General features: G+C 44.8%; 1 protein-coding gene and 1 non-coding gene across 6 annotated transcripts; both read left to right on the forward strand.

Moving 5' to 3' along the window:
- The first annotated feature begins 1434 nt into the window (after positions 1-1434).
- Positions 1435-21776, forward strand: LOC119396469 (sodium- and chloride-dependent GABA transporter 1). 5 transcript variants are annotated; one of them, XM_049417113.1, is made up of 17 exons: positions 1435-1530; positions 1686-1765; positions 3042-3150; positions 3823-3952; positions 4630-4813; positions 6413-6544; positions 6996-7215; positions 8602-8734; positions 11629-11763; positions 12698-12801; positions 13867-13991; positions 14901-15013; positions 15775-15903; positions 16379-16481; positions 17420-17520; positions 19319-19489; positions 20156-21776. In XM_049417113.1, the coding sequence occupies exons 4-17, from the start codon at positions 3833-3835 to the stop codon at positions 20246-20248; spliced, it is 1863 nt and encodes a 620-aa protein (XP_049273070.1). In that variant the 5' UTR covers positions 1435-1530; positions 1686-1765; positions 3042-3150; positions 3823-3832; the 3' UTR covers positions 20249-21776. The 5 variants fall into 5 exon arrangements, with proteins under 5 accessions (XP_049273070.1, XP_037519620.1, XP_037519616.1 ...); XM_037663692.2 differs by lacking the exon at positions 3042-3150 and having other exon boundaries at positions 3814-3952; XM_037663688.2 differs by lacking the exon at positions 3042-3150.
- Trnas-gga (transfer RNA serine (anticodon GGA)) lies at positions 8103-8176 on the forward strand. The gene has a single exon. It is a non-coding gene; the product is annotated as a tRNA-Ser (tRNA).
- Positions 21777-23241: the final 1465 nt, after the last annotated feature.

The following is a 23241-nucleotide window of genomic DNA, read 5'->3' on the forward strand; positions in this document are numbered from 1 at the left end:
GCGAAAAGTGAAATACTTTGTTATATTGAAAATTTCGTTATATTGAGGTTTAACTGTATACACAATCGAGACTAGAGAGAAAATCGTAGTTGACTCACGTGTGCACAGCAAGCCCTCTGGAGTACCGAGCTTCCATGATTCGCGAAACGTCATCACGACCGCAGAATTGCCCTAAAGGCTTAGCCGACAAGCTGTACTTTTGCCCTCGTGTTCGTGTAGAAAGCGATGTCGTAGCCCGTTCGACGACAGCCGAATATTTCAAATGTAGCCGGCGCCAGCAAGCTTTTCGACTCTTGTCGTGGCTCAGTCCATCAAGCCCTTGAATCCCTGCATAGTGAGCGTAGCCGGTGGGGGTAGATCCTTGTTGCTTCTGAGAATAAGCACGGTGCCGCACTACACCGTTGACTAATACCTGACACGCTGATCCTTTCTCACTGTATAGCAACAGTACAAGGACGTCTGAGACGCACTGTATTGCGACACAGTATCGGTCTAGAGCTTCAAAAGCCAGACAGTGAACGCTCTAACTTAGGCTAACAAGCTTGCTCTAACGAGAAAGCTCTTCTCACCAGCCTAATGAGTAAAAACGAAAAAAAAAGAGAACTCGCAAAGCTGGCAAGGGCAAAAAAGACGTACACGTGCTTTCTTTCTTACAGCCAGAACAGTCTCGTGACACTCGAGACTACACTACGTAAAAAGGGAATTTTTTTTTTTGGAGGGGCCCGTTTCTTTGTTCGACTCAACGAAGTCAGTCTAACATACAATTAAGCCAGGGAAAGCGTAGGAGACATTACTTGTTGTTTTTAACTGTAGTGTAGTAATTATGGCATAAACTGAAATGAATTAAAGTGGACGAAAAAGCACCCCTTTCTGTCGGTGGAATTCGAACCCACAACCTTCGAATACATTATTTACCTCAAAACTACGACGTTCCAAGCTTAACTAGTACTACCCCGCCCCACCTGCGCACGCCTGTGGGTGATGCAATATCGCGACTTGATGCAACCTGCATGGACGTCTGAATGGCAAGGCGTACATCCAAGGTGAAGCAGTCGCGAAGTTTCCAGCCAGCCAGCCAAAACCACTCACTGTCCACGTGGGGCGCGCAGTAGCCGCCGCACCGACTCTCCGACGTTGCGTCTGCAGATCCATCACGTTCGCGACGACGTCAACGTCGTGCGCTGCCAGCGGGACACATAAATATAAACAAGAACATAAAAGAAAGTCGGTGTCAGTTTTGTCACTAGGAAGAAAAAATTTCGAAGTGACCCCTGCTCACGGAACTAGAACAAAACAGCCCCTCCTCCCCCCCCAGCTAACAGATGCGCACTTGTGAATGACAGGCATAGTGCACATTCTTTTTCCCTTCGCTCTCATCAGCCCATCCCCCTAGTTTTCCTTTTTTTTTCCTACGGTCTACGTGACTGGGCCTCCGCACAGTTTCACGATTTGCTCCGTCATAGGAGGATCTGCTCCCTTCTGTGCACACATTCGACGGAGGAAACGAAGTTACGGCAACGAATGCGCAGGGTAAAGTAGGATTTCATTCCTATCAATTACGAGGTGTAAAATACTTCCAGCTATTACCGTACCCCGTAAGCACGAGAAATAGGCACAAGGAGATCATTGCTAGATATGTGTGTGTTCATTCTTTACAGTTAACTTCTCTCTTTGTAGCATTTTAGGCTCCAAGCACTTAGGTGGCATATCATCAGGAGAAGAACTGACAACGCTGTAATTCCCTCACGACAGTGGAGGCTTTTCAGTGAGTATTAGTCTGCAGAACTCACGAATAAGTGGAAGCTTTAGATTAATTTCACTTTCTTTTGGTTATATCAAGACAGGCTTATACGAAAGAAGAGGAATTGTTCAATGGACTCGTTTCTTTGTTAGACACAACTAATTCAAAGGTTGTGGATTCGGATCCCACCGACGGAAAGCGTGATTTTTGGTCCAAATTAATTCCATTCAATTTAGGTCGCAATCATTACAATACAGTTAAAACACAAATAATGTGCTTTATGATTTCATTGGCTTAACTGTCTGCCGGCTTCGTTGGTTGTGTCTAACATAGATATGATTATGAGGCACGTCATAGTGGGGGATATCGCTCATCATTTTACATACTTGCAATACGCGTTTTTCGTACTCCTGGCCTTTAGAAGCTATTCGACAGTGTGTACGACCAGAGGTATTGAACAATAAGTGTCTCTGGAACGAAAGTTCGACTGAGAATTTGTTTTAATCAGGGCTAAGCATAGGTCGACAAAAATAGTGAAGCTCACTCAGACTCACAAAAAAAATGTATTTCGCGCTTAGGGCTCACTCGGACTCAGACTCAACGAAATGTTTCCTCAACCGGACTCACTCGTAGACTCGCTAAAATTTTCCTCAACCGGTCTCACTCGGACTCAAGTTCACCACAATATTGCTGAACCGTACACAATCATACTCAGTCAATGCTTGACCTGAGTCATAGTGAGTCTGAGTGAGACGACTCATGGGCGCGTTAGCGTATAATCAAATGGGTAGGGTACTGCGCAAGCACGAACGATGGAAGAGAGACAGGCAAGATCCATCCATCCTTCGTGCTTGCGCAGCATGCTACCAATTCAATATTATGAACCAACAAGCCTGCAAAAAGGTCTTATTGCGTGTAATCAGGGCTCTTCGTGGCGCCTTTTGATCACGTATACCTTCATATGTGAGTTATCAGTGGTTGCGATCCAGTAAGGAAGTTTGCACGAAAGCGGAGAATGACAAAAAATTGCATAGTGGCTGCTTCCCTGCTTCACAAAAACTATGAAGATTTATAGCGTAGTGGGCTCCTCGCAAGTGCACTTCTATTGGTTGCCAAGGAAGACCATAAGGCTCCCATGATCCATTTCCTCAGGCTCTCAATAAAGTTAATTCCCCGCTCTCTCTCTTTCTCACGTTAACCTACGTTATAAAGCGTGGTGGGAGAGTTATATAACGGCCCGGCGTCACACAATGTGAATTACGTAACTAGTGGGTCGTTTAAAGGTTTCAACCCATTACAGAGGGCTCAGCCGTAATTCTGCACCGTCATCAACCGTCCCATCAACAAAGTGCACAGGATGCCTCAAAGATGGCACCTCGCTTCTCCGCAGAATGACGAATAATATCGTGGTGGGTGCTTCCCAACTTCACAAAAATTATGATTTGTGGCGTAGTGGGTACGTTGCTGGTGTACTTGTATTAGTAGTCACAAGAGAGTTTATAACGGGCTCTAGAGATGCCACTCTTCCAGCTTTCGCTGTGACTATGCTGCGCCTTCCGCGCAGGCCTGGCGTTTTATTTGTCACGCTATCTGTTCCTTTTTCTTTTTTCTATCTATCTATCTATCTATCTATCTATCTATCTATCTATCTATCTATCTATCTATCTATCTATCTATCTATCTATCTATCTATCTATCTATCTATCTATCTATCTATCTATCTATCTATCTATCTATCTATCTATCTATCTATCTATGTTCAATTATCGCACTTCGTACATGAGCAATAAGTTGAACAATATCAAAAGGAATACTAGTAACAATTTTTATTCAGTAACCAGAGCATTTGTGGCGTAAGTAACGTTAACTTTTTTGAAGTCACCGACGTCACCAAGCTCAGTCACGCTGTATGCTCTACACAACTCTAGAAATAGATAAATTTAAAGGTATACTGCCTGTCTGTCTCTCTGAGTACGTGTATGTACACAAATGTAAAAAGCGTATTTCATGCCAAAACGTCAGATGTCAAGCACATCGCCTGATGATCTTTGTTATCGTTCTTATTTTAAGAGGCGCATCAGGCAGCTCAGCATGGTTATCAAGAGGGCATCGTTACCCAATGTCCTTACACTGGCATCCTTGAGACGCAGCTCGTGCAAAGACCTTGGATTACCCCTGGAGGGTCAACAGGAACAGCCTATCTTCGGAGAGGTAAGATGCTGTTGAGGAAAGCTTTCAACTTGTGGTGACCGCCTATTAAACGTATTTAGAATCACCTCCGTAAGTGCGAACTTTGTGCACAACTCATCAGCTCAAGAAGACGGTAGTCACTTGCGTTCAGCGCGTTGGAGGTTCTGATCGAGAATTGGTTTTAATCTCACTCGACATAAAGAGACTTCGCATGCATTTATAATGTCCTCGTACTGGTTACGGACTCCAAACGTTACATTTCTGTTTCCAAGTGAACTGAACGAGTGGAAATTGACAATTGAAGGTTTATGTATCTTGTCTGAACCTGATATAGTGCATATGATATGCTGACTGTATTATTCATGAATGTTAGGTAATTTTTGTGATGGCTAATTAGTACCATTCATTCATTTATTGCGTTGCCTTGAATAGTTTTTAATTTATCTCGGAGTTTTATGTTACTCTTTGCTGCGATGGGCCACATGCGTGTTTTTCTTTGGTGTTGTCGCTTTCCGATGCTTGTAATTTTCTTATTTTGTTGTTTTCCGGGTGATGGTGCCCGTCAAGCTGTGAAATGCTGCTTTTTTCCCCTTCACACCTAACCACGTCTATGTGTACTCTTATGTACATACCATGTGGTGGAATAAACTGAACTCAAACTCGTGCGTATGTTTGACACATGTTCTGCGTTTATTCAGGCTGAAGACAGCGATAAGTCCTCTCACGCCTCTGGCGGCCTGGGAAGTCACCTCGACTTTTCCGTCAAACCGAGGAGGGGCCAGTGGGCGAGCAAGGCCGACTTCGTTTTCAGCTGCATCAGCTACGCCGTAGGTCTGGGAAATGTATGGCGATTCCCATACCTCTGCTACGAGAACGGAGGAGGTCAGAATATTATTTGCTATTCATATAGTACATGCTTCTGCGTGACTGCTACTTCTCTATTGTAATAACTCCGATTCACACTCGCGAATACAGTAGATTTATCGGCTTGCTATGCACAATGCAGTAGGCAATATTCCCATCGATGCGTCTTTAACAGAGATCAAACGCAGGTCTTGCTTCTCATGCCTTAATCTTTGCGCTCTGTTTTTCACGTGACATCTTGTCAACTCCGTTCTCCGAGTACCCAACAGATATAATCCTCTCCTTATAAATCGAACCGAGGTTTTTCATCGAAACAAATGGAAACAAACTAATCAGTCTCATTGCGAAAGAAGGTTTGGTAATTCAAAAAATACGGCGGTAACAAAATCGACACGTACAAAACAACAAACAGACAAACGAACGAACTAACGAAAAGTGCGGTCGACACCGCCCTGAAGTTCCCGCGCTATAACTGGGGCGCCATAAAATTTGACAGTACCTACGCTTGTTTGAACGTATCAAATTGTTTATCAATACAAAGGGACTGGAAAACGTTGTAACATACTCTAAACATGGAACCTAGTAACGTTGGCGAAGTTTTACGGCGAAACAGCGGACCGTAAGATTCAACTGATGATTCGCAGAGCCAAGCTGAAGGAACAAACCAGATGCGCATGCGTGCACCGGTCATTGCGAAAGGTCGCATCAGTGCGCCAACGGTTGCAACTCTTCGCCAAAAAAAAGATTAACGGAAGTGTTACTGATGCGTTGCGTGCCTCTTCATACACGAAATCGTATCGACTATGGACTGATTTCCTGTGGGCACTGCAATGTTGCGATCGCAGCGCCGTGTATCATCATAAGGCACGTTTCGCTCGTATGTGCTTTTTTCCGGGAAGCTGCGCACCGCACGTGCTGTTGGCGAGGAATTTCAAGCCAGCGTACGCGCTAGTATGACATTAACTTCGTACGGTTATCACCACCGCGCAAAGCTGTTGCTGTCATACCAGCTGACACACACGTATACAGCTGGGCAAACCTTTAACTAGGGGGCCCGAGAGCCGACCTCTCTGTGCGTCCGTGCCATATGGCGGAGTCAATTGGGTTGAAAACACGGCGAGGGTGAGCGCGTGGCCGCAAAACGCGCTCAGCTGCGGTCATCGTTTGCTAGCCTATATTTTTTTAAGGACGTCACCCCATATCAGCGCACTTCACGCGGAAGGGCACTGCGAGTATAGGGGAATGGTTCTGCTCGAATCTTATGTTCCGAAGGTGCACGTTGCATAAAGCAATCGAGGAAATTAAATTTAAAATACGCCACACGCCCCCACTAATGAGATAAGCGTAATAAGAGAAGTGCGTTGAAAATTTAAACGTTGAAAATTACGTACGAACGCATGAAAATGTTTATTTCTTCCAATGTTTCGGCCGGGGCATCAGGGAAATCATCAGGGAAAGCATTGGACCCGTAGAATCATTTTTCGATATATATCGAAAAAATATATACATATATACTTCCCAGTACCTTGATTTCGTTGTGGATCATACTCACATATCAATGAGAATAAACCTTTGACAATTCTGAACATCGAACAATGCTTGTCTGTTCTTGCGCAGGCGCCTTCCTCATTCCATACTTCACATGTCTCCTCACCACGGCGGTACCCATGTTCTACTTGGAAGTGGCCATTGGCCAGTACCTCAGCCAGGGAGGCATCGGTGTCTGGGCCGTAGCGCCGATGTTCAAAGGCACGTCCTAGTTCACCCTTGGTAAAAGAACAATCATGCAATACCAAAGAACGAATATATATGCAGAATCTTTCAGCTAACGAGTGCCAAGTATTTGTTTTTTTTTAATTTCACCCACTCTAAATAAAAGCTTGAAAAGAACTTAAACAGTGCAGTTATCTTCGCACCGCTGAAATAAGCCGACTTTCTGAACCACCGCTACAGCTTTTTTTATCGAGGACTTTTCACTAGAGTTACTATTTTAATAGTTTATTAAGCAATCTTTGTTAATTACCCAGCTTGGCGGATAGGAAAAAGATATGACGTGCTACACGCAGCTCAGAACAATACTGGGCCGACTCGATACGCGTAGCGCGTATCGTGTATGTAGCGCGTATGCTTGTTTATTTTATACTTGGCGCAAGTTAGCTGAAGCGCCCTCAGTATATGAGCCGCGCCGTATTCCCCGCAGGCATCGGCATCGCATCGCTCGTGCTATTGGTGCTAAGCAGCGTCTACTACATGGTGATCGTGGCTTGGATCCTGTTCTACCTGGTCTCATCGTTCGCCACAGTGCTGCCCTGGAAGCACTGCGGCAACTACTGGAACACCGACAGATGCTGGGAGCACAACGATACCCACCCGACGCCACCGCACAACGGAACGGTCACGCCCATCGTGGAGTTTTGGGAGTGAGTACATTCACTGATACATGGATGGATTTCCTTGTGACTTCGTGCTACAAATGGGTGGTTGCCTATTTTGCCTTTCTTAACACTGGTATTGTATGAGTAATCGGAGTAGATGAATCTAACTGCGCGGTTCCCTTTCTTAAAGGGGTCATGAAGCACCCCTTGGGCTTGTTGAAAAAACACATCCTGCGGAAAGCTGACACGGCTATGAACTGCTCTGCCAAATATTACAGTCGTGCGCGCCGCGTAATGGCCACAAGCGGAGCGCGAAGTTGCCGTTTCCCCAGGCACCATCTTTTCAAACAGAGGCCGGTTCTCACTCTCGTCGGTGGGCGGGGCGTCTGTCCGTTTACGTCGCGGATCTGTCCGTTTACGTCGCAAGAGACATAGCATGCTTATTGGCCGATAGCCGACGTAAATCGAGAGCGGCGTTCGGATCAGATGCGCTTCTTGCCGCGGGGTGCCGCCACTTGCCGGCGCCGCACTCCTCAGTACACGGTAGCCGCACTCGCGCAAGCATATCACAGCGGGAGAGCGATCGCGTTTCATGACGCGCGCTGACGTAACTTCTTTCCCCCATGCCATCCCTCCCTGTCTAGCTTCCAGTGCGCTCGTCGGCACGAGAAAAGAGAGAAAGCGCTGGGAGCGTGCGCCAAACCCCCGTAACTCCGCTGATTCTTGACGGATTCGAGAAATTTTTGCGGCAATCGATTCGGGAGGGCAGTACACTCCGATACTGAGGTCATTAGATCATTACTTGGAAAAGTGGTTCATGACCCCTTTAACCCTTCCGCCACCTTGCGGGATTCCGCAGATCTGATTTGGAATATGTGTCCAGTAGCTCCGAGTTGTCGATGAATTCGCCCTCGCGCTGCCAATTGCTAGCTTCCTGGTTAGCTCAATTGGTAGAGCGACCGCCCCGGAAAGGCGTTGGTCCCGGGTTCGAACCCCGGACCAGGACGAATTTTTCGGCAACTAAGAGGATTTATTTCTGAGAAATCCGTATGGATTTCCTTGTGGCTTCGTGCTACAAATGTGTGGTTGTCTATTTTCCCTTTCTTAACACTGGTATTGTATGAGTAATCGGAGTAGATGAATCTAACTGCGCGGTTTTGGACTAGTTTGGTGGACTTATTTAGGTTAATTTGGGGTGGGTCCCAAATTGCGGATGCGTGCTTTAATTTTCGCAGTGCCTAACTGTGGTTTCAACACGCACTTTCGGATGAAACGATATTCCTCGTACTCTTTCCTTCTTTTCCTCTTAACCTCCTCCCCTATGTGCAGGGTAGCAAACTGGTATGGTTGACCTTCGGGTCTGTTATTTTGCTGATTTTTCTCTCGACGTATATCTTTCGCTGTTCTTCATGCTGCATGTGGTGCTCTTAGGAACCACGTGCTCGGAATCACGTCCGGACTGCACGAGATTGGGACCATGCGTCTGGAAATAGCCCTCTACTTGTTCCTCGCTTGGGTCACGGTGTACCTTGTCATCTGGCGGGGTATTCACCAAAGCGGAAAGGTGAACACACAAAGCCTATTAATTAATTAATTAATTAATTATGTTTATTTGGATACCGTAAGGGCCAGAAAATCATTAACAAAGGCGCATTTACAAAGGAAGCAAGGATACAATCATAATGAAGGAAAAATGCAGCAATTGAAAGACACCAGAACTACGACGCCAAAATGAAAAATTTTACGGTAGTGACAAGGACAGTGAAATGGATGGATGGACGGAAAACTTTATTGAGGTCCATTAGGTCGCGCTAGTTTCCTGGCTCGAAGCGGGCCGCTCCCACGTTGGGACCGAAAGGCCTATAGCCTTTCGGCCGCTTCGCGGGCCCGTTGGACTCCCCATAAGTGACCCCCTAATGTGAGACTGCGTAGAGCTGCGTCCCACCGCTCTTCGGTGTCTTCCTTGTCGCTGCGTCACGCGGAGCAACGCCAGAGAATATGACTAAGATCTAGGGTGTCGTTAAATTTATCGCATGTTGTATAGGAGTAGAGAACTCCGGATAAATATTGTTGATTAATAGCCGGTTCGAATAGGTTCTTGTTTGTAAGAGCCTTAGCGTAATGGCCTGAGCTCTATTTAGTTTACTGTGCTGAGGGGGGAAGACCCTGCGTCCTAGGTAGAAGTGCTTGGTTAGCTCGTTGTAAGAGAGCAGGTACCTGTTCTCTTATGCGACCACGTGGTCCCCGCAATCTGGGACCTCAACATCTTCTTGCCTTGTGGTTGCACGGCAAGTCCTGCTGCAGCATTGTAGGCAGATTCGTTGAGGATCGCGGGAGCACCATTAATTTCTCCCATATGAGATGATCGGATGGGGTTTGACGACCTTTACCTCGAAAATTGCCAGGGCCTATCTAGAGACGACTGATTTGGCGAATACTCGGATGGCTGCCCTAGAATCACAGTGGATTGTGAATTTCTACCAAATCTTTTTCGAAGTAAGATGTACCCAACCCTCCACAAGATGAAGATAACGTCAGGAAGATAACTTTCAGGTATGTTTTTTTTTTTTTCAGTTTCAGAAATGACCGACAATCACACACCTCATGCAGCAACAAATACGAAGAAATTAACTATTAAAAAACGTTGTCACGATCGGGAAATTAGTGAAGCGCTGACTGAAAAGATTGATAATCTTTGATAGTAGCAATGCTAGATAGAAGTGAATTCCATTGATCTATTGAAAGTACCAGAGGTTAATTCCGGTAATTTTCAGTGTGGTAACTTTTTATACGCGTGGTCTAAGCTAGACGAGATCTGATGCGCTGGAAAAATGTGAGATCGCTAGAATGACGTGTTACTGTGGTAGTGGGTGTGAAAGAAGGATAAACGGGCTGCAGCAGTCTCCACACACAATCGTCACATACTTACTAATGAAGTCTCACATGAACGCCGCAATCGCGATCGACGGGATCCATCGCCATTTTCGAAGAAAGCCTGCTCTACATAGAACTCCCTCGCTTTTCACTTAAAGGGACACTAAAGGCAAATATTAAGTCGACGTTGATTGTTGAAATAACGGTCCAGAAACCACGTAGTGCTACTTTTGTGCCAAGGAAGTGCTTATTTTGAAATAAAATCACGTTTTAGTGGTTCGCATCGTGTTAGCGCACTTCAAATCACCCGCCTGAAAGCGGTGTTTCTCACGTAACTGCTGCCGTGCCCAACGTTGCCCGCCTTTACTGCGCGGACGCGTGCACTGGCGTGCGCCATTCGGGCATCCGGCAACATTACACGCATGCGGCATTTTGTCGGACTTTTTGTCAGAGCGACTTTCACGAGCGCGTAAAACACACGCGGCAGTACGCGATATCGAAACTACCACTGAGACGCGACCGCGTGAGCGAAGCAGGGTGCCGGGCGAAGCGCAGTTCGGCGAAAACGGAACCTTTGAACCACGCGCGCCGTTCCCCATGGCAACGCCAAAGAGGTTCTTTTTTCCATGAATCAAACAGAAACGAACAAGCAGCATTTTATTAGGTCTCTTGACGCACGGAAGGTTATTTTTTTATTGCAGCTAGTTTGATTACGAGTGAATAATTTTAGTCGAACTCTCTCACGTCATCGGGATCATTTCCAAAATGTGCCGCTCGTGGCGCTCATCGTGTGATAAATTTAGCTTAATTTCTCGGTAAGTAGGGCACTGCTGTTGCTAATACTGCCGTTTTAGACGTTGCCATACATTGAGCTAAGCCACCCACGGCTAGCCGTTGGAAGGGGTTTTAAAACCACCCCCTCCCCCAATCAGCTCGGGTCCGTGGTGTCGCTACACACCAAACGCCTGCTCAAGCAGACGCCCCTGCGGGAATCCTTTCACATAAGCCAACCTCCCTGCACTGCGGCTTTTCACGTGCATTGGCGGTGGGGCCTGACATGTAGGTCTTGCCGGAGATGAAAGGTGGTATTTTAATGCGAAAGCATTACATGCCTCATCAAACGCGAAATGTCACCGTCGGCGTCAGAACGAACGATGCAAAAAAGACGCGGGATCCCAGATGACGTCACAGATCGGCATAATTTGTAATGCCATCCTGGAATGATGATGGCATCACATGATTTTTGGCAACGGTGACCACAAATGGCGAAATCATCGTACCCCCCCCCCCCCCCCCCTCCGGTGAATACGCCTATGTAACCTTCCTCGGTTTCCGTCCTTCATAGTCTATGGAAAACTGGACAGTTCGCGCGACGAATTATGAGGAACGATCTGAAAATAAAACGAAAGATTACAAAAGATGATTCCTAGCTAAACCTGCCTGTTTTCGTCTCTCCTATTTCTCTCGCGGTCCCTTCTACACCTGCTTATAACTTGTATCTCTTTCCCAATTGGAAGATGAAGTGGCCCGATAATACTGTCTCATGTGACCTGTGCATATATATGTTGCCTATTTACATTCCAGATCGTCTGGGTGTCGGCGTTGTTTCCCTACATTTGCCTGCTCATCCTACTCGTGAGAGGCGTAACGTTGAGCGGGGCGACCGACGGCCTCACGTTTTACATCAAGCCAGACTGGAGTCAACTGCTGAAACCAAAAGTGAGCACGTTTAATTAACAAACCTGAAGCCAATCTGACAACTTGTATGGATGCTGCCAGGGTGCCTGGGAGAACTGTGAACGTATTGCGAGTCGCTTCTCGATCGTGCTAATCGTAAATAATTTGAAATCATTTGCTCTTCAGTAATTTTCTCTTTTGCGCAGCAGTACTCCTGCCTAGGAAGCATTGTAAGCTCAGAGGAGGAAGAGAGTGAATAGCAGCAGATTCGTTCGAAATACATTCGCTTTCTGAAAGTAGTTAGGGCTCCAATTTTTGTTTGTTTACTTTAGAAGGTAGAGGGCAATATGCATAGGCGTGTGCGTGGAGAGGGTGGGGGTAGGAGGTGCCCCCGCCCCCTAACCATCTAAGAGGGGCATACCCATGCATACCTTTACTGTCTTGTCATTGTTTAAAGTGCAGTGTTATGGCTAAGCAGGTTTTAATCAGTAATGGCGGCCCAGGACCACTGATTTTGCATTCCAAGAACTGTTTACATCTCACCTTCAGCCCCGGAAAGCCGGGGACCAGAGGCAGGCCGCTATGAGAAGCGCTTCACTACTTCATTTTCGTTCTTGCATCCAATGCGAAGATTGTTTTCTTTCAGGCTCTACCATTTGGAGGAGGTGGGGGGGGGCGCTGGCAGTATGCGTCATGTGTGCGAAGTGCACCATCTGTTACGGACCAGTGCACGGATCCTGTAAACAAAGTTAAAATGCTAGCATCTATAATGCCGGAATTTTAATGGCCCAGTGCCATCACGATTAGAAAAATGATGGTTAAATATGGTAACAACACGCAAACACGTTAACAGCATGACGTGTCCACATTAGCAGATCAACCTATAGTTAACGCTTCGAAAGGATAATGTTGCGCACGCTAGGAGCCCTCTCCTGGCCCACGTTGTCTGCGAATTCTCTCGAAATTTTCATTCCAGGTATGGATTGCTGCCGGCACACAGGTTTTCTACAGCTACGGAGTAGGTTTCGGCTCTCTGATGACTCTTGGGAGTTACAATGGTTTTCATCAGAATTTCTTCAGGTTAGTACCCTCCGAAGTCTCGTGTTTGATATTGAGGTCGTTTCCTCCTTGCAACGCCTGAGCCACTGCTGTTTTCCCCACGAACACCTTGTCTTCCCCTACGTCTCTGTAAAATATATTAAATATTGTAATAGTGTGTTATTCTAGTTCACGCTTCTCTAAATGAGTGCTTTTCATAGAAAAGAAACACTCGTAGAGTGGAATCGATCCTGGCAACGTCAGATACTCATGGGTGCAATTGCAAGATTAGGCCCTTCGGACGAATAAAATGCAAAGCATAAAAAAAAACTGTTTTAAGGACACGGGGTAACAAAAATTCATAAACGGCTAACATCTCTGCTTATATCCTGTAAGTGAACAATCTAGGTTTCAAGTGTGCATAATGTTAATTGAGATTTACTATACAGGTACGGGCAGGTGCTACTATCAGACGCCAAACAGGCAGCCATGACATAATTTGCTTGGCCCTCGGATTCAGATACTTGCCCTACGTGCATACGACGAGGAGTAATTACGTCACAATGTATGCATGTGCAACGCTTCAAATGTCAGGATAATATACAACAAACATCTTTCGCTTTTCTTCATAGTAACCACAGATATAAGGGCTCGCTCCGGAATGGACATATCAGAAATTACAGTGCAATGCCATTAAAGATGCACTGACAGTAGCTGCCGCCGCTAAATGAACACTATAGACATATTCAGTGAAGAGCATCAAATACTGCTTTTATGCTCCGCTAATTCCATAATATGTTTTTGCTATATATTCAACATGTCTGTACACAAGCTACTAATCAATTTTTTTTTTCGATTCCGCAACGCTAGCTTTCTTGGTGGTTTAGTGTAGGAAAAAGAATGCTTCAGAAATGGCTGTATCCTATTCAATTTTATGGATCACAAACGTGCGCGATCTGTTCTGAATCATAAATAAGGTCACGGCTTACTGTCAGAATCTCTGAATTCCAGTGTTCATACTGCATGGGACTAGAGTCGTGCCCTTGATAACGCACTCTGATTCAACACACACCTGATTACACACTGTCTACGTTCTCATTACCGCAGAGATTCAGCGATTGTTTGCATCGTCAACCCCATGACGAGCCTTCTATCCGGAACAGTTATATTCTCCGTCCTTGGCCACATGGCTTTTCTGGCCGGCAAAACAGTAGGAGACGTCGTGAAATCTGGTGAGAGCCTTATATTTATTAACCGCGTCCGACTGGATTTCGCGTTTAAGTAACCTCAGTCACCTGACACTCAGCTAGTTTAATTTTTAATGAAAGAGGTTGAAAACAAAAAAAAAGTATTATGAGAAAAGAAAATTATTCGTAACATTCTTAGACATTTCAACATCAGCGTACCCGATCAGCGTGCCGTGTAATCGAATTCTACACGCCCTAATGAGGAAAAAGACTGTTTATTGAAAGTTCATCCGCATGAGAAAACGACTGTTACCTCTAAAATAAGAAGCATAATAGATAGCCGGAAAAACGATTTGATGCTAGTGGGTGCCGAATCCCCATCCTCTGCACCCTCCTCTCCCCTTATTACATTTATTACTTCGGCGACGTGGTGAAGCATATCATTATGCTTTTAGAGCGATAGCTCTATTCCTCCCGGTAAAAACCCAGAAGATGTCCCTGCGCATGCATGCGTTTGGCTTACCATGAAGGTGAGCCTCCTCGCAAGTGCGTCGTCATAGCAACGGACATGCGCAGTGTCGGTTTCTTCTCCTCTCCCGCCTACCCCTCTGAAAACATTAGTGAGGAACGTAGGTTTCGCCGTAGTGTGTCATCTGAAATCCACCATATACAAACTCCTCGCTGAAACCTGCCACGGTGATCTGGTGGTTATGGTGCTCGATTGCTGACTCGAAGGTCGCGGGACCGAATCCCGACCGCGGCGGCCGCATTTTCGACGGAGGCGAAAATGCTTGAGGCCCGTGTACTTGGATTTAGGCGCACGTTAAAGTACTCCAGGTGGTCGAAATTTCAGGAGCCCTCCACTACGGCGTCCCTCATAATAACATGTTGGTTTTGAGACGTAAAACACCAACGTTTATTACTATTATTAAACACCTCGTTGAAAATCCTCAGGACCGGGCCTGGCCTTCCTGGTGTATCCCGAAGTCGTCGCTCGAATGCCGGCCTCGACGATCTGGTCGATACTCTTCTTCGTCATGCTGTTCTTTCTCGGAATTAATAGCCAGGTACGTGACCATTGGATCAATCTGGATGTCTTCCTTCACACAGAGGAAGCACCGTCCTCTGTGTGCTCCTTGGCCATCATGTGACCTCGAAATACAGTCGAACCTCGTTATAACGAAGCAGCACCAAGACCATAAGTGAGTTCGTTGTATGCAATATTCGTTGTAACAGTAGAGATAAAAATCGGCTCTAAGTAACTGGCAATTTGGCTCGCGCGAAAATCGTAGATACAAAACGCATTATCACAGGCCTCAAACCCACTATAAACAAGGTAATGCTTACCTGTCTCCTTGTGGTAAGAGACCGGTACACAAGAAGGTGAAATTATAACTGGACAAAGTTAGTTTGACAAAAGAGGCCATCGTTCACGTTTATTTGAAGAAGGATGTGATCTTCGACTTCGTCTGGTGGATTTTAACACCAATTCACAACCACATAAAAATGTGGTGGTTAATTCTTTTTTTTATATTTATTTTGCTTTTTATGCTACCTTTCAAGTTTTGAGCCTCAAGCGAACCAAATTTTTCTTCGTTACAGCGGATATCGCAGCAGCTCTCGCATTTTGGGTTTCGTTATATAAAGAATCAATGTCACTGCAATTAAGCGTGACCAACGAAAGTTGGTATTTAGTTCGCTATAACCGATAATTCGCTATATCAGTGTTCGCTATAACTAGGTTCAACTGCACTTGTTGCCCAAACTTCCACGTTAACCTACTTTTATTCATCGTACACGCGTGTGTTTTTGTCGCCCACTTTTGCAGTTTTGTCCAGCGGAAGCGATTGTGGCCGGTCTGATAGACCAATGGCCGCGGCTGGTCACGAAACGGAGGGTCATAACTTTCTGCTTGGTTGTGCTCGAGTTCCTCCTTGGCCTTCCGATGACAACACAGGTAAGTATTCGCTGGCGTATTCTCGCTCTGAATAAAACATAAATGATTTGCAAAATAGGGATCATCTTGCGCGAACGCAACTATACGTTCATATTGTCTTCAGTCGAGTGCATAAAAGCACCAGAAAATTTTGGTAATGGCGTAGGTACTTAAGAGTAATTTCGTAATTAATTATTTTTGTTTTAAGAAACAATGCAGCAAGCCAATAGAATCTTCGAAATAAAATGTGTTCAGCAGCATACAGTTCACGTGCTTAATTGTTTGATCCCAAAGAATTTTGTCGTCCTTTTGACGGTAGTTCCAACCGACCATCAGATCCCCCTAACTGGCTTCTGGAACTACCTGTACAAAAAAAAAAAAGAAAGAGAGAAAAGGTCTTCGTTTCTACATTTATGGGCAACGAAAACTTTATCTGCCACTAAGCTGCGCATTCCCAAAACGCTATAAGTGAATTTCTTTCACGTTCTCCTTTCAGGGTGGAATGTACATTTTCCAGTTAATGGACTACTACGCCGTGAGTGGCATCACGCTGCTGTTCATAGTGTTCTTTCAAGCAGTAGCGCTCGCCTGGGTCTACGGTAAGCACCTGTTTACGGCAAAGCGCCACATTTTTTACCTTTACAAGTATCGTAGGCGATTGCCGGCTGACGCTTGTCCGGCCTAGGCACAAGCATAAACGAGATTGAGGCTATCCTACTATACACATCCAAGCGCGTACACGAACGCTACCATATTCGCAGGAATCTTTACGTGCCACTGAAGAAAAATACACAAAGTTGAAATGCACACAAGGGCTCACGTGTAAAAAGTTACACCTTTTAATTAGCTCAATCTTGGAACCTGGAAACATAACTGCCTTATTGAAAGGGACACCAAAGTGAAACAATGAATTGGTTTAGATTGACGAATATTAACCTGAAAAGTCTAATGTCGTTAATTTCACCACCATAGCTTTAATAATAGAGGAGAAAATCAAGGTCACAGTCTCATTTTTAAATTTCGCGACGAAATCTCCGCGCGTGACGTCACGAATTTTCAAAGTGCATTTTTCGTATTTTGGCGACATTGGCTCAACGATATTTCCCGGAACTTTGTATATTAAGCCTATGGCCCCTTAGAGGACATTGTACTTCATTTTTACCTATCAAGAAATACGTACGCCTTAGTAGACGTCGTTAAAATCTATGACGTCACGGCGATAAGTGCAGGAAGTTCAAGGTGGCGTCCCCACCCGCATTTTCTTTTCGAGCGTTTTCTCGCTTGCCAAGCGTCTTCTCGCGGCAAGCGTGTTGATTTTGGTATTATTATGAAAGAGCGATTTTTCGATACGAGAAAAATCGGTTTTCTCTTTAGTGTCCCTTTAAGGAGGCAAGACAGTAAAAAGCACTCAACAGAATTATTTATAGGAAATCATTGGAATCCCTATTAGCGATATTTAACTGAAATATTTCTCTTGTGTTATGTAAAACGCCTCGCGAGAGAAGTGCTCTGGTTGTGACTTAGTCATCCTGCGCAGGAACAAGAAATTTATCCGATAACATCAAGGAGATGATTGGCCGCCGACCAATCCTGCTGCTCCGTTTGGGCTGGAAGGCGTTCATACCGGCCATGTGTTTGGTACGTGACGGGTGATTCCACTTTCACGAATCGGCTCGAAAACCAGCACATCTGCGCGAACTTTCTGCGATTGTTTCGAAGTGAGAGAGGCCAGAAAGTCCTGGTAACTGAGCCACAAGCCAGGCACGCTAAATCAGGTGATTGGGATGAACACTAGAAAAAAGAATGAAAAATATGTATACATATATTACAGTAATAATTATAAGGAGCGCTATAAGAGAACATAGAGGGTGTGCTTCTTTAGAAAATACATATTTTGTATGAACATGCCATGATTGTCAGACACCTGTCTTTTTCAACGGCGAACTCTACGACAAGGCGGACACATTTTGTCGCTGCTAAAGTTACACTGGAATGACTAATTAAGAAATACAGTAAACTCTCACTTGTACGAACGTCGGTTTAACGAATATTTCAGAATAACGAACTTTTAGAAAATCCCCGGCGATTTTCTTATGCATTCTATGAAAAAATCTTTCAGTTAAACGAATTTCAGAATAGTGAATTTTTCAGTTGAACGAACTTGATCCGCGGACCCAGGCTCATTTTTTAAATCAATTCAACAAAGTTTTATGCACTGCAGCACTGGCATAGCCGATGCGAGCCACCACTAAATCGCCCATCCATCGGCGGCGGCGCGACACAGCTGGATGTTGACAGTGGTGCTTCATTTGAGGACTATGTGCAGTGTGACTGTGATCTTGTCACTTGTGCAGAACTGTCGGATTTGGAAATCGTTTCGAGTGTTCGTCCGGAACCAGAAGAAGAAGAGTGCGACGAGGAAGTCGTAACGGCTGAGGCAGGTTCAAATCCTGTAACTCTAGCCGAGGCGGTAGAGTATGTTAGAAAGTTGCGAGACTTCGTGTCTCAGCAACAAGCTGTGCCAGAGGCAGTGCACAGAAACGTAGACTCTCTGGAAGGCTTTGTCTCTTCTTGCGCTTTAAGGACACCAGTCCAAATGAAAATTACAGATTTCTTTTCAAAATAAATTGCATTTCACACTTTTGACTCTAATGTCTGCTGTGCCCAATGCTGTTCCATATTCTAGTGAATATTCAGTTTAGTGAACTTTCAGTTAAGCGAACTATTTCCTTGGGTCCCTTGAAGTTCACTCAATTGAGAGTTCACTGTACTGTTTATGCGGAAAAGTTGTAGGGCGTCCCAATATATGGCATACCCATTTTCTTGGATATCGGAAAAAAATCTCGCGTTATTTAAGATATCCATCATCGAATTTCGAGGCCGCTATCCAGGTGACGAATTTAAGCGCACCGCGCCACAGGAAATGCGGCCGCTCTCTTATGGTGTACAGGTGGATATGTATGCGAGCTGCCTCAAGGCTACATAGACAAGATGGCTGCCGGTACAAGCCAGGCGCCCTTCGCGCCAAGTCGTCTTTTTCGTCTCCTTGTTCTGCTGTACTACTGTTTTGCAACAATAAATCAATGTATTGCTCTTTAATCCCACCATCAATAGACAAGGGCGCAGTAACTCAAACCGAAGCCAAAACAACTAGACCTCGCTTTCCTACTTTCGGCACGTACACACACCAAACGCTTTTATTATAGGCAGGACACATACAGGTATATGCAAGACATACGACTGCATACAGAGCCTAACGCCCGGTTTATAGCAATCAGTAGCATGACGATTAGTTTTTTTTTTTTTTTACTCTAAGAAGAATGTGGCTTTTGTTTATTTTATATGATTCAAACTGTACTCATGTTGTCACGCATAAGAACTGGCCTTTCAAACACTAAATACTCTAACATTACTGCCGTCTTCTCCCCTCCTGCAGGCTATATTCATGTTCTCTGTGATCAGGTACCAACCGCTGGTGTACGCTAAGACATACGCGTACCCGCTGTGGGCGGAGGTGCTGGGCTGGTTCATATCCCTCGCGTCCGTCATCATGATTCCTGCGTACATGGTCTACTTCCTCGTAAGCACACCCGGCTCCCTACAACAGGTAAGACAGCGTCAGTAAAAAGTGATACGTGGTTGTTCGGTTCAAGTTGAGCCCAAAGAGGTTTGCTCGCCGAATAATATCACACGTTGAAGAGACGGAGACAACACCTTTCAGTAACGACATATATCGCCCTACCGCAATTTCGTGCATCCTATGCTGGCATTCGTTTTGCGGCGGCATGCTTGTCACATTATAGTGTTTGTATATATAGTAAAGATGCTTACACACTCTAAGAAAAAAAAAATAAAAGAAGTATGCGTTACTCTTTTCGGTAAGTCCTGACTTTTCTCGTGTATGACTCTCTTTAAAGAGGCACGTTAACTCTCTTTTGGGCCCCACGACTCTCCGAAGAGAGTGTAACGATCTCCAAAGAGAGTCCAAGTGTCTCTCTAAAGAGAGTCATTTATGTGGAAAGGCAGGACTCACAAAAAGTCAAATGACTCTTTTTTCTTCTTCTTAGAGTGCTGATGCATTCTCGTTTCTCTGGTTTTCTTTTTCTTCTTTCATTTTTTTTCAATCAGCCCTTTAAAGCTTTTCAAACACTTCAATACAGATGGCGGTAAAAATCAAGAAAATGCTATTCTGGTCTCTCAATATTTTTATAGAACTTAAAAGGTCTCTTTCTCATTTTCATTGTCTTATCTCGTGTGAATTTTTTTCCTACAGAGGATACGAGCGGGCTTGTCTCCGCAGCTGGTGGACATTTACCCGTCGGAGAAAGAGACGTACTCCTTCAGCAACGCAGCCGTCCACACGTGATATACCTCGCTGCATTAACCAATCAATATCATCGACATTGTTATGCACGGCTCGGCGGCTCACCACCTTCAGTGTTTCGATCCATGCAAAATCACTTTTAACTGTACGTCAAGCATGTTTCCGTATGTGACATGTATTGTGCATGTAAGTGTGCGCTTGTATCGGACCTCAGCGTGTACGAACGCGTAGGCCACCGATACGTAATTCAGTTCTTAACGCAAACCAAAATGCAATGCTTTCGCACCCGTGGATGTTCTCACGCTTTTCGGTGCGAACACTGCGGTCCTTGTTTCTTTTGTTAGTTTGCAGTATGGAGATATAATGTCAAGAGAGTATAGCGTGGTTCAACTATAGATAACCAAGAATATTCTGTATCGTGTGCTTCCATAATATCAGTCCCGTTTTCGCCCTGTTTGCCTCAGTATAATTTAAAAATATACCTCTTTTCTTACATTGTCCTACAGTAGGAGGAGGTCATCATTGGCATCAGATTAAGCGATTGTTTTTGTTCGTGTACAATGAATTCTTAGTGGCATGCAAAAACAGATTAGCCGAATTGATACATGTATACTTTTTATGAGTCTCAAGGTGCTTATACCTTGACGTAGAATAGTCCTGGTGCTCAGGTTAAATTATTGATAGCACTTCTTTTTCCGCTTGTACAGATCCATTGTATGCCTTTCGCATTGTACATTCCGATCGCCATGATGATGTGATGTTTCGTCTGCAAAAGACGAAACGTGAACTGTTAATATTGGCACTCAACTAAATGTGGCTAGATGCAGCTTGTCTGTTTAAACTACGTAACGTACGTAAGTCTAACGAGCGCGCGTTTTCTCGCATTTCTTACCACGATAGCATTCACCGACAATGTAGCTGGCAACGCTGTGCAGTGGCTTCGCCATCCCCGACTCCTGCAATTAATGTGCACCATGTACAACATACTAGTGGGGCAAGTATGCAAGCATACTAGTAAAAGAAAAGGCAGAAGAAATATTCGTCAAAGGGGCTCTGGCATAACACCCTTAAGCTAGGGACAACCATATGAACAAACAAACGCACAATGAAGCCAGATGAAACATTGCAGAAATGTAATGTCATGTCGGAAAGAAAAAAAAGGACATGAAAATGGCCGGAAAGACAACTTGCCGTAAGTTATCACCCTCTACGCCTCTAGTGTGTCTCTCTTTTTCAGATTATTATTTCTACAATTTGAATAAACACAACAATTACCTTTCACTGTTATTACTCTTGCTTCATTCTCTATTTGTTCATATAGTTGTCACCAACAAAGATGAAGACCCGTCGATTCCCTTATTCTTCTACCTCATTACTTGTTTTCACATCGAAGATGTATGATTTTGCACACATTCTGATACTGCACTACCTTTATTTTTTTTTGTTCTTGGCATGCGTTGTATAGATGGTCCCCGCTATTCCTGAAACCTTGGGGCCTCCTTCTGTATGTACAAGTTGTCATATGCATTCATGTACTCGTTGTTATTAATAAAATTGATTGATTGATTGATTGATTGATTGATTGATTGATTGATTGATTGATTGATTGATTGATTGATTGATTGATTGATTGATTGATTGATTGATTGATTGATTGATTGTACGAAAGAAGAGGAGAGAGAGAGAGAACGTCTAGTATAATATTGTATCAATTTCCAGCTTTTTGATCCACAAATGTTCTACACACATTCCGCTGGCTGTGACCCTCAGATTCTGCAGAGATTCCACTAAAGTTTTGCCCGTGTACTGTGCGATGTCGGTGCACGTTAAAAGAACACCCGGTGGTCAAAATTTTCGGAGCCCTCCATTACGGCATGCCTCATAATCATATCGTGGTTTTGACACGTAAGACTTGATGTATTATTATTATGCACTAACGTTTTGATAGCTCTATGTGCAGAGCGTGAAGCCTATAAGAAGGAAGCAAAGTTCACTCACTTGTTGAAGCAGCGCTTCATGCTCTTTGCCAGTGTCCGGGGTCGGTGTGCGCCAGAGGTTTAAAAATCTACCTCTGCTACTTTTGCTGCTTCTACTACTTCTACTGCCCCTACTACATCGTCCAAGAATTCCGTGTTCGGCTAATGATGCCGCAGGAATCCAAACCGCAGCCGGGACGCCATGCGATCCATTCAGTCACTTTCTTGTTGTTTTCTTCAAGAAAGTGCTTGTTCCCTTCACCAGCCTGCAGATCCGTACTCTAGCTCCTGCGAAAGATAGCTTCTTCTTGAGCTTGAGCTTGAGCGTTCAAGCTGCGTTCTTGCTGTCTGCAATGCGACCTACCCGCACGAGCTAGAAGTTCGCGCAAGATAAACCGTGAGCCAAGACTGTGAATATACGAGTCACGCGCCCCGTTTCGAGTTGTCGCGCGTCGAGGCGAAAGGTTTTGCAATGCACAGCTGACGTCACACGTTGCATCTGTAAAAGGTGAAGAAGTGTCGCTTTGTTCTTCATTATGTATTCTTTATTCCACATTCTTTCCCGCGATGAACGCTCCACGTGAAGCGAGGCGAGCAAAATGAACGCATTGTCTTGCTCTTAACGAGGTGAAGCAAAGAGCTTCAACAGCCTAACAAAAAAAAAGCTAAAGAGGAGGTCCAACAAAAAACACACACACACAGAGAAAACAAGGACCAGCCGTATTGCCTTTCCTAAAGCGACCTTCCGTGACACTTTGAGTTTTTTTTTTCGTGCAGGAAGACGCTTCCAAATAGATTGTTTTGTAAACAAAAGTATGTTCTCTTCGTATTGCTTCCAAGTTTCAAATGTTTTAGTCGTTTCAACTTGATATCATGTCCGGACGCGCTTAGACATTGGAATTCACAGTAAACCTCGATCTCCAGCCGAGCTGTCGAGACACCTGTCGGGAGGTCTAGGTTCAAACACGAGGCGGTGCCATGACAGATCCATCACGTTGAGTACGAGTAGCACAACGCCGTGACGTAAGAGGCGCACTGCTACTGAACGAAAAGATAAAA

This window comes from Rhipicephalus sanguineus, chromosome 6, assembly GCF_013339695.2.
Source record: "Rhipicephalus sanguineus isolate Rsan-2018 chromosome 6, BIME_Rsan_1.4, whole genome shotgun sequence".
Classification (NCBI taxonomy): domain Eukaryota; kingdom Metazoa; phylum Arthropoda; class Arachnida; order Ixodida; family Ixodidae; genus Rhipicephalus; species Rhipicephalus sanguineus.

What these genes read in the sequence shown, in the direction of transcription:
- LOC119396469 (XM_049417113.1), top strand. Translation starts at nt 3,833, where the DNA reads ATGGTTATCAAGAGGGCATCGTTACCCAATGTCCTTACACTGGCATCC. An exon ending in CCCATCGTGGAGTTTTGGGA is followed by an intron (nt 7,216 to 8,601) that starts GTGAGTACATTC and finishes TGGTGCTCTTAG; the next exon opens with GAACCACGTGCTCGGAATCA. An exon ending in TTCTCGGAATTAATAGCCAG is followed by an intron (nt 15,014 to 15,774) that starts GTACGTGACCAT and finishes CCACTTTTGCAG; the next exon opens with TTTTGTCCAGCGGAAGCGAT.